The following is an 18,030-nucleotide window of genomic DNA, read 5'->3' as shown; positions in this document are numbered from 1 at the left end:
AAAGGAACACACAACAAATATGGTTCTGACTTTCATCTGATGTTTATTGAAATATTAACAAGATATGCACATATACTGAAGAAAACAATGTACGACAAAGAAACAAGCAGAACAGAGCTAGATAACCTTGGCTTATGGCGGTCAAAGCACTTGTGAGGGAAACAAGTGCATCAATACTCGGCCCTTCACTTTATCTCATAAAAGTTTTGTATCTTCATACAAATGCTTTGGCTGCCCGAAGACAAGATTATCTACTTTCGTTTTGGTTCCCAACTAGAAGTAATTTTTCTTCCCACATTATAAGCACATATTCTGTACAATTTCAATAAACATCAGTTCTAAGTCAGCACTCAGCTTGTTATGCATGTCCCTTTCACTAGTGCCCCATCAAGTGCAAGTATGAATCTACAAGAAACATTGGAAAAACAGTGAAGGCACCTACGCTGCTCAGCTGCCTGCCGAAGAACATGGCAAGGAGAATGAGGAGCACGTTGTCTCACATGCACACACCTAAGCAATGCGAGAGCACGCACAGCAACACCACACACAAAAAGAAAACACCCTGCGCAATAGCAAGTCCAAAGTTAGAGACGAAAGACTCCGCTGTTCCTCACAAGGCAGGCCGGCGGCGTTGTCGACGCGAATGCGGCATATCCCAGGCAGCCAGCCTTCTGACGAGAGTAGCGCAGGCAGTGCCAGCAATCCATTGTCGCCCCCCAGGCTGTGAGCGCTCACGACACGCACCCATTCGCCTCTCACTCGGCAAGCATGGATGTGTTTTGTAGCAGAGGTGACAGTGTGCAGCATACGGGCATGGAAAGAGAGAGCTGCATTGTCGAGTACCTTGCGAAACACCTGCCACGTGAACCTGATGCACGATTCTCCCTCCTGTCGCCACTCTCTCCCATCTAACCTCCTTTCCCTTTTTCAACAGGCAGCTGGTCGCCATGTGTGTGGAGTGCGGGGGGGGGGGGGCATGACAACTACACTGCCATCTGTCACCTTCCCCATTGTCGATGACGGCTGGTGCGAGCATGAGCTAGCAAGCCCTCCCTCCCCCACCTCTTGTCGCTCCCTCTTAACACAACTACGTGCTGCAAGCTTGCAGGAAGCGCCATCGTGTGGCAAGAGCTCAGCAGAGCAAGAGCAATGTGGGAGAAATAGGGCAGCCCTTGAACCCAACGTCAGCCCTCCACTGAGACTAGAGCCGGAAGGCGAGGGAACAAAAAAAATTATCAAAGAGACTGCTTAGAATGGCTAGCCTCTTTAGTGTACCGTGCCCAGATCTCACAGGCACTGTTGTAGTTCTCTGACCCAAGTTATGACTTTAGCACTCCTGTCTCCATGTGTGTGTGTTTTCTCTTTCTGTGAGTCTGCTCCCCTCCTCCATTTTCCTTGCCACCTTTCTGTGTCCCCTTACCCTTCCTCCTGTGTAGAGTAGCAAACCTTATTAAATTCTGGTTAACTTCCCTGCCTTTCATATGTAATTTCTCTCTCATTCTAAACCAAGTTGAATGTTAAGCTGATTTGCAAAAGCTTTCAAATAAGGGATTACATACTAACTTTTGCCATACCTTGACAGAAATACAAAAATACTTCTTTGGACTATATCCAGACATTAAAAAACTAGCTCCAGTGCAAAAAATTGTGTTTCTTCTGTAAATGCTTCTGTTAAATTACAATTCAGATTTACTTCTGTGTCTGAAGTTGCAACTTCTACATCTGCTAAAATTCTTCCGAGTTGTTTTCAATGTTGCACCCCAAAATCTGTCTCATTAAGCTTTATGAATAAATTAACTTTGTGCTAAAAATCCAAGGTACGTCAAGGTACTTTCTAAAAGTCATTGCAACAGCAGGTTCACTCACTGTACATTTATTACTGCAGTTTACTATAAGATCTTCTATGACAACTCTTCCACAAGTTCTGGGAATTAGCCAGTATGTGCCTGCTGCTGTAACATTTTCCTTTTTTTTTATTGCGACCAAGATTTGATTAAGGGGCTAAAATTACAATTTTCAACAGAAACACACATTTTCTAATTTTGTCTATTTTGGATTTCTAAGCATATAAAGAAATCCCTTGCCAAGTTTGGTTTTTATACGCCTAATACAAGAGAAGAAGGATGAGCTTTTTTTTTACGTGCCATGTGTGCTGACCAGTTTTCAGATGTTTTAATTAATTTTCCTCAGTTTCCATTTTTTCGCCAATTCACACTTTTAGGAATACTATTGTTTTGAAATTGCTAAGCTGAAAACTGTCTGTAAGATTGTTTCTAGGCTGACAATTTGTGAGGAAGAAGACTGGACATTTTGAATTTCTAAATTACCTCTATAAAAAAAAAGTTGAGATTTCTTGATCACTGTAACAACTAAAAACTGTTTTGAGCTGATGTAGTTCCTACAGAACAAGGCATAAAATTGCAAGACGCTGCTTCTATCTTGTAATATAGGGCATCCAGAAGATATTTATTCAAAAAGAGAATTTATCCAACATTATAATTTTTAAAATGATAGTTTTTCCAAGGTGACATTTGATCTATGGGACATGCATAATTTTTTTGTTGTAGGGTAATCAAATTTGCTACATGTTCTTAAGCCAAGAAGACAAAGCCTCGTGCTGAATTTTGTTAAAATTAACATGTCAGTTGAAGAGTTGACCTTTCAGCCTTGTATACCCCCTTAATGTCTCTCTGGCACAAGTTTGAAGTGAACAAACTTGCTTTGTTATATTGTCCCTTGCTTGCTCTTACATGATGTGCATGAAGGTTATCGTTTCTCTTTTTTCTTTTATCTATCCTAAAGGTAGGGGTGGCTTGAATGTTCCTTCTGTAAGAAATAATATATTGGTGAAACGGGACAATCAATGAACGTCAGATTAAACTGACATCACGCGGACGCAGCTAAAAAGCTTGACAAAGCCGTCACCAAGCATTTCAACCAACCAGGTCACAACTTCGACGACCTTAAACTCTACATCTTAGAGTCAAATTTCCGTTCTGAACAAAGAAAATACAGAGAATCATACCTTATCCATAAGTTCAAGACATTGAAACCAATAGGCATAGATGTTTCAAAGGAAGCTTTAGAATCTACTCGCTATGCTAAATTTCAAGCTATAGGCAACATCACTTAGTTTGGTTGCTTAATGTTCTTTTTCTTTCTTTTTTCTTTTATTTACTTATTTCATTTCATTTTCTTTTTCTTTTTAAGAGCACCTGTTTTGCCACTCCTACTATCTCTTTCAGAGACACGATAGCCCACGACAACCAGACATGCTGACTGACACACAGCCGTTGCCACATGATTGACAGACGGCTGTGTCCCTGGCCTCGTGCACAGCACTCCTTTATTCTTAATCCGACACCCTCGCCGCTAACACACCTTCACTCGTTGCTGCACCTATTCGCCTTACGCTCTCTCCCCTTTAGAGGAACCCCACCTATATATACTGCGGCGAGGAAAGCATATGTCGCCTTGAGGAAGTCCACTTGTCGAAACGTTGGCTCCTGCTTTCACCTTGTTTTCGTTTTGCTCATCATCTTGCATTTCCATCTCCCGCCTTCCCCCTGTATTCCCCAAAACAGCAGAGTCACCTGCATTTGTGTTGTGTCCTTGTTTGTTCCTTTTTTCTCTCTTGTTCGCATTATTTATATTTAAAATTTTTTTTTTTAAACACGACTGCATTTTGGAGGACTGCTGCTAAAACCATGACAGGGCAATGCTTGTTGTCAACCACGTGGGACACAAGAGAAGGCAGCTTTACAAACAACAAGCCACTTGTCAAACAAAGCAGCACAAAGTGAAACAGTGATGCATCCGCAGGACAGGAAGGACAGCGAAGGACTTCAAAAAGGCCAGCAAAAGGCCAACAAAGGAATCGTATAAAAACAGAATCGGCACGTACATGAGCTCTTGTTTAAGGAAACAGGAAAGAGAATCTTGAGCTAACAACAAGAAAGCACAAAACTTATGGGAGTAAAAAGACTAAAGCAAGAACAAGGTGAACCGTGTGTTTGCTTTTTTTTTCTGTATTTGCACAAAAAAAAAAAAGGCTTGCAGAATCCGCATGCTGCGGCACCTAGTGGTATCAATCTGAAACGCAAATTTGTTGGGAATGCGAAACGTGGCTGCATGGAGTGGAGAGTACTAATTTGTTTAATTATTTTTAATTCATGGAATTTTATACGACATATGTTCACTATGAGCTATGAATACTTCTGTAGTGGGGCATGCCAGGGTTATGTTAACTGCTTACTGTTGACTGCAGAAGTTTCTTGGTCTGTTCAGCCTCATTGGAAGTACTGTTTTCTAAGAGGCAATGCAGTCACAAGCCAACATATTTTTGTTGGACAGCAACACACAATGCCAAAGGCCAGTTTTCTTAAACATCTCGTTTCTGTTTGAGAACTATATGGTATGTGACAAAATCATGTTAACCAGCTAAAAGAGGTTAAATACATATATTTAACCTCTTCTGGCTGTTTTTTATGATGCCAGGCACGTACTCAGTACTTTTAGAGGGGGGGTGGGAGGGGGAGCAAACCAAAGTAATTTTTCTATGCAAATGAGGGGGGGAGGTACCTTGACTACTACAAATGTGAATAATGCCCACTGTTCGCCATAAAGATGCGTATACCGGCAAAACAGAAATGAAATAAGGTGTATCTCACAGGTACACCTGTGAGATACCCCTCTTCTTTACTTGACAAACAAAGAACCACATCAAATGTACTCACGCAGGAAAGAAGCACAGGAAGAACACAGCCAAGAACAAGTAAACAAGAGAAAGTGTAAAATAAAGATTTCTAGCAGCGTTTTTTGAATTAGCTCTGGAATAATTATAGAGAAATATATATTTGCAGAACAATCACAGTTCTGGATCCCTCGTTTACTGCTCTACCAAGCACCTAAACCAACTCGTATTATTATTTAGGAAGTTACGTAACGATGCATGATCGCCAGTCCCATACAACCACACAGAGCGCAGAATGCTGTGGTTAGAAAAACATTCACGTAAGCACAGCAGAGAAGTAGCTACATCAGGTGGCTAGACTGATAACTGTAGAAGTGCCATTCAAAACACGTGGAACCATTCCGTGCTTCTGGCAGTGCTTTCTCTACTTCTTTTTTAAATACAAAGATGTTGATCTATAAATACTTTCACAAACAACAGTTAAATTTGTTAATTTTTTTCTTTTCCTTCCCGTTTGGCTGTTGCCTCAGAACTTTTCTCAACTTCTTGCAACTCTTGTTTCCAGCTACCAATTTTGCACGAAAAGTGCTGCACAATTAGGGAAAAACCAGACGAGTTAACGAGTGACAGTCGTATTGCTCGTGGGTTTAATGGTTATTGCAGGCAGTGACATATCTAGGTCGTCTGGCACCCGGGGCCCAGAGGTCTTCTGTCACCCCCCTTGTGACAGGTGTAGTCGAGGAAGGCGAGGATATCAACAATTTCAGGGTGTCTTCAGACGTATATGACACTCAAGACTGTCCACAGTTTTTGCCCCAAAATGCGAAGCAAACAGTGCATTTGGAAATTATGGTATTCTCTCACAGTAGATGCACTTTTCATATTCTCATAGCAAGCTCATAAGTTTTCTTCTGGCATTACAAATGGCGTGAAACTGGTCCGACCTAGCATACAAGTACAGTTAAAGCGGCCCTGCAACACGCTAGGGAAAGCTTGTTGACAAGCACTGATGGTATTGCCATGATGCGATTATTTGTACTTCATAAATAGGAAGCGATGAGAAAGAGTGACGCTACATATTAGGAAACCACGGGCGAGATGTTGCAACTGTACAAGTGATGCATCACATGCCGAGCACCTTGGCAACCTACAAAATTGACATGCCACGGCCTCAGACATTGGACCACAGACCACCCGATTGTGGAACGCCATCAACAGGCTCGGCAACTGTTGCGTGTCAACTTCCGCTATAGCTCAGCTGCTATTGGGTGGAACCATTTGATGTCGTGGGAGAGTGAAATGTGCACCTTAAAGCCATAAGAATTCGAGGTGGGTAACTTTTTTTTTTTTGAATTTTCTCTGACCGATAACTAGGGTTTATGTAAGTCAGTTTTCAGAAGTCTTTTCGCTCTGTGTTCTATGACATGCTGAGAATCGACCTAGAGCAAATATGGCAGCCGGTAAACGGCGTCGCAGGGCTCCTTTCAGTGCTCGCTCGGAGTGTTCGGGCAAAATTCAGCGCGCACCTCACTCTCTTAAGTGAAGGGGCGTTCTTGCATTCCGCTTCCCCCGCAACGCGGACAGTAATCGAACCGGCGTCGTACATCTCGCGCTGCACCGTCCAGCCGATCCAGCCCCGAGCGTGCCTCGCAGCCCGCTTCCGAGGCGATGTCCAACCCCCCCGTGGCGCTAGCGCGCGCACCACCGGTGCAGCACGTTTCCCCCGCGACGGCCTTGCCAGCGCTCCGGCTGGAAGCGGCGCCGGGGAGTCGGGCGCATCCGGCCACCTTCCTCCGGCAAGCTGGGAACGCATCCGCCACATGCCGCACACAGCGGCGGCCACTCCCGCTGGTTCCGGCCTCGATGTGCCTGCGCAGCAGCTAGGCGTCGTGTTTTACGAGTGCCTTCATTGCAGAGCTAGGCTGCACTACGGAGGAACTACCGCGCAACAAGGTGCGCGTCGATTTAACGCAAAAGCACAACGGGCAGCAGCCGTGCGTTCGATTCGCGTGCGCTACCGAAGGGGGGGGGGGGAGGGGGGGTGGCCAACGGGCAGAACTCGAGACGCACGCACGTGAAGCCCACATCCGTCGGACGACACGTCCGAACGAGCACGCTCCGGCTATATACCTGGTGGCATCGGCTGGAAACGCGTTGGATGCGGCATCGGACGGCTTTCTTGCGCGGCATGCGAACACGGCACCGCGGCACCAGTTAGCTTTCTCTGTGCACTCCTTACGCTTACGTTCGGACACAAATTCCTGTCCCAGCGCGGGCCATCGTGCACCCGCAGAGGAGACACCTGCAAGCAGCCGCGACAAATCCACACAAACCGACGGTTCACCGCGCAGCCAACGCGTTGTCGGTGGGCCGTGGCGGCTGCAGTTCGGGGCCAATCACCGAGGATTAGGACATAGCCTCCTATACTTTTATACAGGAGGCTATGATTAGGACCGTGCCCACGGCGACACCTACCGACTACGCTTTTTATTTTCCATTCAACACTGCGACTTCGTGATCGTATGGACCTCTCGAACTGGAGAAACCACGACGGTGCCAGCAGGCCATACACGCTTGCCTTTCGCCAGCGGGAAGCATGCGGCGGCTGAGCAGACGGCAGTTTCGTGACATCCGGGCAACATTGGGCCCGGGAGAAGTCGTATGTACTATTTATTTTGAGGTAGGAGGGGAGTGAAAACTAGTTTAAGGAGGAGGGGATAAAAAGAAAAAAATAGGATGGGGAGCAAAAGGCTAGGTGGCGCCAGCCGCTGCCCGTTACAAAGGGTGTAGCCGCCATCTATCCATCCATCCATCCATCGATAATCAGCGCGAAATCGCCGCGACAACCATGCGCAGATTATTCGGGAGGCCTAGTTATACTGGTTATACGGCTATACATCGCTTTCCTCTTCGAACACAGCCGCACGGGACTACGGTGCATCCAAAAGCGCCAATGACTATTAGAGAAGTCGTCTCTGCCCTTTCCGGTGGACGTACACGGTACGACGTCAAGACTAAAGCCCCTGCATCTACGCGCCACCGCCGCTTTCTTGGTCGGCGGAAAGGTGCCGTATATATAACGAGCGGGACCGACGATCGTGCGGCGACGGCTGGAGCGTTGGATGGACGCAGAAGGGCCGCGGTCATGGTATGTCGGGTCATTTGGAGCACGAAATTGCTCGCGCTGGTTATCATTGCGGCGGTAGTTGAACATGCAGCGGGAAAACGACGGTTCGCCATAGGGCCGGATCTCGATAGCGTCGAAACGTCGGTGGACATCGATGAAGAGGGGCAGGGCTAACCTGAGGGCGTGTTGTGGAGCACCCGGGCTGAATGCCTCTGTTGGCCAGTTATTCGCGGACAACTTCACGGATGAGGGAAATTGTCGCTTGCGTATCCTCAGAAGGGCGCGCGGAAGAAGATGGCGACGCGGTCTCGATTTCGCGCCGCACAAATCGGACAACGCTACCTGTAGTGGACGATTTAAGAGCCGAATGAGCGTCTTCGCACGACGACGCAGCGGCAGTGTTGGGAAGCCGCGCAATGCGATGTCCAGCAATGCGACGGCTCGTTGCGTCTTCGAAACGTCTGCACTCACGGATAATTTTGTCTACCGTCGAGCAGTCAAAATGTGCCTCACTTTGTCAGCCACAGGCATACTGGCATCGACGCGGCGGCAAACACCTAGAACATCAAGGATGCATAACGTACTACCCGGTAGCTGTCTGAGCCCGACAGGATAGGTATTTCGCAACGGCGCACTTGCGACCAGACAGCTTGCCGAGCGAAGTTTTTGCTTGCATGCGTCCCAGCTTGTCAACACTTCTTCGTGTGTGTCACACCAGGTGCGTGCTGATCGGTTGCGCGGAACGACGCGTTCGTATATGCCAAGCCATTCTTCGATGTCGACTCTTTCGGCGCCGTTACCAGACAAGGTGGCGGGGTCGCGCGGATGGGTCAAGACGACTGACGGTTGCGGTGTCGCGGATGCTGACGCCGTGCTTAAGCCAGCGGCCTGGTATGTCTGTCAGCATGGTAGGACGGCCGAGGACAAGCCCGCTGCAGAGCTCCGTCTTCTGCAATACCCCGCACCTCAGCCACACGGCCACAGATATAAGGTTAAATGGGACCGTGTTTACTCTGCAGAAGATATGGCCGGCACAACCAGTATGGCCGAACGTAAGGTTAGCCCCACTACGTAGTCTCTATCGTCTAGTTAGTGATCGCCATCTTTGTCTCTCTCGTGGTACCGTGACAATATATATATATATATATATATATATATATATATATATATATATATATATATATATTATGCGAGTACCTGTGGAAAAGTATTAAATACATGCTTCCGACACCAACGCGCAACTTCGATGCAGAAAAAGGTTGCAGGCGGGATTTCTCCTTCGGGTGGTGGACCCTCCCATATGACGCGCAAGGAATGTCGGCAAGTATTTTTCTTTTGTCCACTTTCATTTCCAGTACACATTATCCTTTCATTTCCCGTACACATTATCATTGCTACATTTCAATTAAAACAACAAATGATTTCCCCTCAGCTTGCGTTGGCTCCACTAAACGGCCTCTTTTTATGTCACACCGAATTTTAAAGAATCGCCTGTGGCAGATAGCGTAATTGTATTCTTGAGCTGGGTCAGTCTAAACACGGAGATTGCTCGCACGAAAAATCGAAATTCACCAATTACCTCTTGAATGAACTACTTGATGGCACACACCGTAATTTACGAATTGTAGCGGGTGAGATTGTAGGGCACATCCACTACTTGCGAAGATCGCACGGGTTTCCAGATATGCACCGTGAAACTTGCGGGAAAGACCCACTGCTGTTCCACTTTTTTTTTTTTGTTACAAACCGCTTTTTATGCACTGAAGCACAAAAGTAAATGAAACGCCCATGCATTTAGTCACCCAGTTTGGGAACGAATATTTCGAAACAGACTTCATGCTGATTATTGTTTCCAATTTGATACGCCTTGCGATATCTCACCGGCTACAATTCGTAAATCGCTGTGCCGTAACGTAATTAGTAGAGGTGGGCGACTATAAAGGTTTTCGAATACGAATAGTAAGTATCGAATGGACTAGTCAAGCACATCCGGCAGGAATACCTGTAGCCGCACATTGCGACTTCACAACAAACAACAGCGACGGTCGAGCCCGTGCAACGACTTGGCACGCGAAGCCCTCCTTTTTTACCCGCTACACATGGGCGCACCCCGCGCAGTGTCACGGGAAGCATTTTGCGAGCCTCGTGTGGGGTTGCGCAATGTTTTGGGAGACAACGTTTCCGTGCAAGGCGCTGTGTAAAGCGGGAAACTGTGTGCGACGCAAGCGCCTGTGTAACGACGGCGGCGTAGCGAGCTTCGAGACAAACGGCACAGAGCTGCTCACGCTTCAACTCGCGTAAGCAAATCGTCTCAAACCGTCTGGCGCCGCCCGTCTTGTGAGCGAAATATCATTCCGAACCACGCAGGCCCTACGCGTGGCGCAGAGGCATTACTGAACTAATTGGATATCTCAACGTCAAATGCGTCAGGAAAACCGTAAAGTACGACTTAGACACAACCTACAGACATGATACCGTCGGACTGTAATTTGAGTATACGAGAAAACGCAATTTTGTTACGCGGTAACTCAAACACAAACCCATTTTTACAGCGTTTCTACCATTCATGCGGTACAAGCACATGTTACATGTGTACACATGCACACAGCACATGTGTACAGGGTCTTGAATATTTGGTTACTTCGTTTAGTATAGCACTTGGCACAGTTAACTGCCTGGTTTCTAAGCAAAAAGTGGAAATTTGCTTAGCTTATGGGGATGCGAGCTGCTGCTGCGGTGGCGCAAGCATAAACTTGTGTCGCCACCTGTCGTCATCTGCAGAAAGCAGCGTTTCAGGGAGGGCAGTCGTCTGTTCCAGGAGTGGGCAACACGCGACAGCCCTCCCTGAAACGCTGCTTTCTGCAGGGGACAACTGGTGGCGACAGAAATCTGCGCCAGGGCCGGCGTTTGAGACGCCATTTTCCCCGTAGACGAACACAGTTTCTCATTTCTGTCTTATAAAACAGGCGACTGATCGTGCCAAGTGTTTTACTAAAGAAGTCAACGCCAAAATGCGATTGTTCTGCAAAATTTGAGCGAGAACAGTGCAGCGGTGAGCGCAAAATCTTTTTTTGAACAAGCGCATCCAAATATTCAGAACCCTGTACGGATGGATGGATGGATGTTATGAGCGTCCCCTTTGGAACGGGGCGGTGGGTTGCGCCACCAACCTCTTGCTATTATACTGCCTAATATCCCACCTAGGTTAAACAATGAAAAAAAAAGACACTATGAACTACCACGCCCAATTTTCTGATCCCCTATTGCGAACTGTGCTTTTTTACGTCTCCGTGTTTTGTCGTTTCCCTACTTTTCTTCCACCAATCCTCCAACCGTCTCTTACTAATGCCTATTGCGGACATGTTTGCGTTACCACTGCTCCCGCTGGACCCAAGGGCTTCCAGAAGGCCAGTGGTGCCCAAATCGGCCGCTGGGTAGACGCGTCTTCACATTCTAATAAAACATGCTCCGTCGATTCCCTAGCTTTACCGCAGCAAGCACATGCTTCTTCTTCCTTCTTATATCTCGCTTTATCGGTGCGTGTTCTAAGGCATCCCGATCTCGCTACGAAAAGTGATGAGCTTCCCTCTGAGTTATCTGAAATGGTTTCTTTCCTGATTTCGCTTTTTCCTCTTCAGCAGTTACCCATGGCAGGCTTCTTTTCCACTGCCACCACCCATGAGATTATTTCAGCCTCTCTGACTTTCCGCTTCACCTTCTTTATTGCTGTGTTGCCCACCCTACAGGCCGAGCCCAGGAACCGGCGCGCCCCCACCCGGTTGCTCGCAGCAACACCATCCAGATGGCGCTTGCCTGCGCGCATCGGCGACAGCGGCGCGCGCAGGCGAACAACCTTGAAGCTCGCCTTCGTGCATGGCGTTGACCGCCAGCGTTTCTCTGCAAAGATTACGGTTACATAAGCTGCAGTTGCCGGGAAGCGTGAGAAGGGCTTTTGTTGAAGAAGCCCGAAATGCGGAGACTCGGGACCCTATTTGCCGACCGCAGAGTGCTGGTAATGGTTTCGCATCAAAGCAAAAAAAAAAGGGGGGGGGGGAGGGGGGACCCGAAGCGGCCAGAAACAGTCGCATGCGTGTTTGTAACGGACCTTCTACGTGCAGTGTGTACCTCCGAGCTCCTGTAAAGACGTCGAATCGACATATGTACGGGACGAACTGTGATCCTAATACGATGCGTGCTCCCCGTGCCTCGACGCGCTACACATATCCTCTCGCCAGCGGTCGGCAGTCCCACGAACTCGACAGCAGTGTAGCGTAGCGTGCTTCGCGGCTCCCGATCTGGTCAATTTTATCGGGCGAGATATCATAACGTCAACTGACACGATACTCATTGACATTGAGATAACACCTATAACACTGTAAAATCAACCTGCCTCCCGGGCACTGTCAGCCTGCCACTACCGAGTTCCTGGAAGTTATCTTTCCTGGAACAAACTTTGCTATAGAATTCACGCCTTGTCCAACCCCAGACGATGAAGCAGTGAAGATACTGTCTGAAGAGGTGCGTTCAGATTGTTATTGCAATTACATTTATTATTATTATTATTATTATTATTATTCGCGTACTTGAGAGTGAACACGTCCGTTAAGATGTACCAAGCTTTATGGAGAAATTGTGCCGACTGCCGCAATTCTACAAGCCCACGGAAGGATCTGGTACACTCGGATTATTGTCGTAGTTATAATGACGATGCCGACAACCTGTTGGAGAGGTGAGGGAGTAAAACTGGCGATTGAAAGACGAGCTGGCCCTCCTCCCACTCGCGCCAAAACCGCGATGCCGACGACTCCACGTGGATTCCATCCGGCCAAAATTCCGACTTGAGACCTCTTCCGTTAAAAAGCTTTAAAAGCATCGCGTCATTAAACCTTTAACGCATCATCTTTTAATGCGGTCGGCACTGTCTGGGCGTTTGATGCACTCTTTGCTATGTTTCTCCGTATTTAACCTCTTTCACGGGGTATGTGCAAATGGCCAAGTGACACTACAAGTGAACGTCTTCGGCTAATGCTCCAGAATGAGCCACTGGGTAGACAAGCAGGACAAGCTGCAACACGTGAGGTCGGCAACAGAAAATTTAACACGACACAGAAATGAATTCGGCATTACGGTGTGTCAGCGCATATTGCTTCAATGCTATATAGCATTGGACATTCATCGTGGATGGATTGTACCGGAACCTGTCGTCTCATCTTTCAGCTCACTCATCGTTGTCCCGAATAAACATTTCGCGCCAGCCGTCTCTGTTCCCGTGCCTTCGATAGGGCAAATCATCGCCGCAGCTACCGCGCGAGTTTCGGCGCTGCAGAGACGTCACTGCATACATCACGCGTCGCTGTCGCACGGACTTTAGCGCGACACATGCGCAGACACGAATAATGCCGCGGCAATCGTGTCACGTGCCTCGCGCAGACGCGTCTCCCATGGTTGGATACGGGGAATGATAACGCACAGCAAAAGAAATAGACAACAGGAAACTGGTTAGGAAGGTCCTTTCCTCGCACTTGTCAGTCACCACGGGTGAACGCGTGCTATGCAAAGAGGGCGTTGTTGCAGCACACGCACGTTGCTGCTGTGCCGGTGCGTTCGTTCTTTTCGAGTTTTCCCAAGCGGAAAACACCGCATGCCGAGCGGCATTGGTTGCAAGCGCCGACTCGCGGTAGTCGGTGCGTGGAGAACAAAAAATGAAGGCAGTGGAAAAGTATCGAGAAGTCAAAACGGGGCACGTACACACGATGAAAAAAAAGAAAAGTGAAGATGGTTGCCATCGTGCGCACATATCGACGCGAGCGACGAACGGTACGCGTCAAGAAGGGGCGGCGTTCGCTGGCAGAGGCGCGCTCAAGCGAGCCACCGTAGCGGCCTCCCGATAGGCACTGCACTAGGGCTCCGTGTTATTTATAAGAGCCACTCAGACATCGCACGACGAGGCAAAAGAAAACGCTCCGGTGAACGAGGTGCGGGAGGAGAGGAAACCGAGGAAATGAGAGTGCACGACGACGCGACTACCATGCAAGCGCGGTTTGCAGTGCCGTTCATAAACAGTGTACCGTAGCACAACCGCGAGAAGAACGAAGCACGCAACGCTCCTCTCTGCGGAGCGAGCACAGCTGGTCGCGGCAAGGTTGTTTAGGGCAGACGACTTCATGGCGCGAGCAGACGACAAAGCGAAGCACGGCACCGCCGTGGCCGTCTGCGCAAAGCACTAGCACGCAGTGCCGCCGCACCACGCGGCGAGCACAACTTTCTCAACACGCACATACATACATAAACAACACGCACGCACCAGCTGTGGACGAGTACTCACTACCGCTATCGGGGTGCGCACGGTACCCGTCGGCTGCGGATCGCAAGCGGAGACAAGCCTCTACCGGCGCTGACGGCGCGCGGTAAACAAGGCTACATGCACGTGAGACGTCTTCAGCGTTACCTGATTTCGGCCCTCAAGCATCGCGAAAACCTTCATCACCGGTCGTCGCGAAGAAGGCCCCGGAACACAAACGCGCACGGGACACACACACCTTCGCAGATCACGTTTCGGTCGGCCGTCGCCATGGCGACGCCCAGAGCTACCACAGCGCGACGCCACCGTCGCCGTGCAGCCGCTCTTTTTCGTCTGCTCTCGGCCGCGAAGGTGCGAAGTCCTCGCGGACAAGGACGCTGCTGATTATTCATCGCGCGCGCGCGCGGAGATTGAACCTGCCAGCTGTCCCGTCGCAGCCACTTCCAGCTTTCACGCGGCATTCCGGGGAAACGAAAGAGAAGCCACATCAATCTCGCACGAGGCAGGCGTCCTTGCGTCCGACAACACCGGTGCGAAGACTCGCTTATCATCACGGCCTTTGCGTAGTAGCGTTTAGTGGCGCAAACGCAGATCAACACACCAATGAACACAGTGTGCTCGGCCTCTGTAGCCATGTAATATGTAACGCCCATAGCGCGCAGAAAAGGTCACACCGATGCAGCGCTATCCTTCTATGTACGCAATTTCGTAGAACCGCACAAACAAAAAGCAAAGTATGAAATAGAAAAGGTGTCTGAAAGGACATTTTATCTGCCTAATTATCGTCGGTGAGTAAGCAGTCACGAAAGGCTATTCAGCTTTAGCATGGGCAAACCGGCACTTTCAGAACGTCTTGCTTCGCGGAACTCCCAACATCTTGCAACTTTGAAGCTTCCAACGTTTCGACCCTGGAAACATGGAACTTATTCATGCCATGATTTCAGCAGAAACCGGTAGCGCTTCGAAGTCACCCACAACTCTTGCCAACTTAAATTTGTGCGCGAAAACGAAAGAACCAGACTGAAGTATACATAAACATGCAAGACACCAAGAGCAAACTATCAACTGTTTATTTTTAAGAAAAATTCGATCATACAGCAGATGCTTCTTTTTATGCGCAGCGGTTAAAATTCATATCTATACTCCGCCTCACTAGTTTCTAGCAGCACTGCGGAATTAGCAGGGCTCCCTAGCCAACAGGAAGGTTGGATGCCCCTCAAGATGTGTTCAACCGCGCCGCGTCGTCTGCTCAGCGTCTGCTTGCCATCCCATGAATACATTCTCAACGGTTGGTGGAATGACGCAACAAATGTATTTGTGTTGTAACCGTAGAATTCGTTTCCATGAATGACACAGCAGGGCTTCGCTTGATCGATACGCTTTCACAGCAGTTCATTGCAGCCACCTTAGCCAGTTTTAGCAGCAGCGAAATAAATGCTCGCTTTTAGTAAATGTTCGCTGATAAATGTTCACACGCGCCGCATCGTATTCTCGGCGTTTATTTGGCGTTAGCTCGCCGCCACCGACACTATGCCAGAGCGGAGTAGTGAATTAATGATGCCGTGAGCAATTCGGCCTTCGTACCGTTCCCCATCGTCAATGCATCGCCAGCGCTAATGCTGTGGCGCCATCTGCTCATGGAAAAAAGAAAAAAAACTTTTACTGCTCGGCAATGCCTCTCCAGTCCTAAAGAAGCGTCAAAACAAAGAGCTGATCTTGATCATAACGACAAAACATACCTAATGCTTCTTCCTCAGCGTGAGAAGACTAAGCGACGACTGATTTTACCCCATATTTGTTACTGCCTGGGTGGAGCCAGTAAAGGCCCATGAGAGCGATTTTGTGCGCGACGAGCGACGAAACGAGCCGTCGCTTGAACAGATCACTCGGTCTTGTCGCTCGGTTCTGGAAATCTATAATTCATCGCTCGTCGTCCGGAAATGCTATGAGCGACTAGAGAATAGCGCGAAGCCGGAACTCGACATACAGGGTCCTGAATATTTGGTTGCGCGTGTTCAAAAAAAGATGTACTATATGCCGACGACATAACCATATGGAGTGCCAAGGGTAATGTAGGACAGACAGAGACCAGTTACAGGAAGGTTTATGTGTTGTAGAGAACACACTGAAAGACATGGGGTTGAAATGCTCGACAGCCAAATCAGAACTCTTGGTATTAAACATCGCAGAAAAGGTCGTAAACCAAGATGTTACATTCCGGAAGATGAGCCAAGAGTGTGCTTTTACACTCGTGAAGGATCCGCAATCAGGCTAGTTGAAAAAATCAAGGTTCTTGGGTATCACATAGGAGGAAACAATGCTAACTATAGAACAATACAACATATATCGAATAAAACAGATGAAGTCATTAGGTTACTAAGGAGAATTACCAATAGACCCAGTGGCTTAGGAGAAGACAGCGCTTTGAGGCTAATACACGCCTTTGCTCTCTGTCACTTCACTTATGTGGCTGGATTATTCAAATGGAAGCAGACAGAACTTAACAAACTTAATGTGATGCTCAGGAAGCTCGTTAAAGTAGCCCTAGGGATACCCAGTAACGCTGCAACCGACAAACTCATGAGTCTAGGGGTGCACAACACAATGGTAGAAATCGCGGAGGCTAGCGCAACACGAAAGACTGACACAATCACGAGTTGGCAGGAACATATTACATGCAATAGGTGCAGAACTGAATACATCAAGGAGCCCAATAGAGGCTGAAGTAGAATTAAGGACCGAAGTTAGGAACAAGGTCAGAACCAACCCTCTCCCCAGAAGCATGCATCCAGAATATAATGTCAAAAGGCGAAAGTCAAGAGCTAAAGCACTCTTGCAGAAAATAGAGCAGCAGAACCAACTGGCAGCTATAGTTGATGCTGCCTGGGTGAAAGGTAAAGAAGCATATACGGCCATTGTATCAAATTATCAAGGGAAGGTGCAAGACGCTCTCACTATTTTTACCAAGGACCCCATGGTGGCGGAACAAGCGGCAATTGCTCCAGCTATCAGGCGTAATACGTGGGCCTGCATTCACAGTGATTCGAAATCCGCTGTAAAGTGTTTTGATAAAGGCTACATAGCTGGAGTTGCACCTAAACTTTTTGAAAACATTGTGAGTACGAGAACTGAAATCCGATGCTGATGGTTTCCTGCGCATATGCATGGGAAAAGTGGACGAGACTCGGGTAAACCTCAATGATGTTGCTCATCACTTGGCGCGAGGACTTGCTAACCGCGACAGTCACAACCGAGCTGTTCACCATCAAGCCAGGGAATCTAGAGATCATTTAATAGCATCCAATGACATTACCAAACATTACTATTTAGGACGCAGGCAATTCCCATTGCCACATTTAAAGTCTCACTGCGCTACTTTCTGCGCACTTTCTACTGGCGCTGAGGGGGGTGGAGCACGCAGCGTGATGTGTGCGCACGTGCTCAGCCTCGGAGATCAGTTGTGTATTTCTGAAAATTCCATTCACTAATGTGACCGTCTAGCAGTATTCTCCGTTAGTTTTAAGCTGCGGTTTAGTTCAAACTGTTCGCTGTAGATTACATTGTGTGAGTACTTGGTTCGGTGGACGTGGTTTCCGCCCATTAATAAAACAGTTTTGGTTAGTAATGACAGCTTACTTAACAGTGCGAATTACACTTGTCCAGGAAAGCGACAGTTTACTAACTGCGCGAGCGTCCGAAGCAGTGGTAGATGTTGGATTGTAGATATCTTTGCTCCATATAGCGCATGGTCAAAACACGCGACATCAACGTTTATAGATCTATAAACGTTGTGCGGCATGACCACGCGAGGCCTTATTGCGGCGTTTGCCCGTTTTGTTTCCTTTTTTTTTTTCAAGAAAGAGGACGATAACGAATTTTCTTTTCGGCTTTGTTCATCTCGTTCTCTAC

At 48.1% G+C, this 18,030-nt stretch overlaps 1 protein-coding gene across 8 annotated transcripts in view; it reads right to left on the bottom strand.

Moving 5' to 3' along the window:
* trc (Serine/threonine-protein kinase tricornered) overlaps positions 1-18,030 on the bottom strand; it is a 116,913-nt gene that overhangs the window by 56,584 nt on the left and 42,299 nt on the right. Inside the window, exon 1 of one of the 8 annotated variants that reach the window (XM_065432039.2) lies at positions 14,269-14,405. The exons of 2 other annotated variants lie outside the window; for them this stretch is intronic. In XM_065432039.2, coding sequence (XP_065288111.1) covers positions 14,269-14,304 — 36 coding nt within the window. In that variant the 5' untranslated portion in view covers positions 14,305-14,405. Of the gene's footprint in view, positions 1-442; positions 567-614; positions 723-6,823; positions 7,089-7,995; positions 8,855-14,268; positions 14,406-18,030 lie in introns of those variants that run through there. 5 more of the 8 variants (XM_065432047.2, XM_065432045.2, XM_065432038.2 and 2 more) reach the window with 5 other exon arrangements.

Source organism: Dermacentor albipictus, chromosome 3 (genome assembly GCF_038994185.2).
Source record: "Dermacentor albipictus isolate Rhodes 1998 colony chromosome 3, USDA_Dalb.pri_finalv2, whole genome shotgun sequence".
NCBI lineage: Eukaryota > Metazoa > Arthropoda > Arachnida > Ixodida > Ixodidae > Dermacentor > Dermacentor albipictus.
The sequence above is the reverse complement of the archived record's forward strand: the minus strand, read 5'-3'. Positions and strand labels throughout refer to the sequence as shown.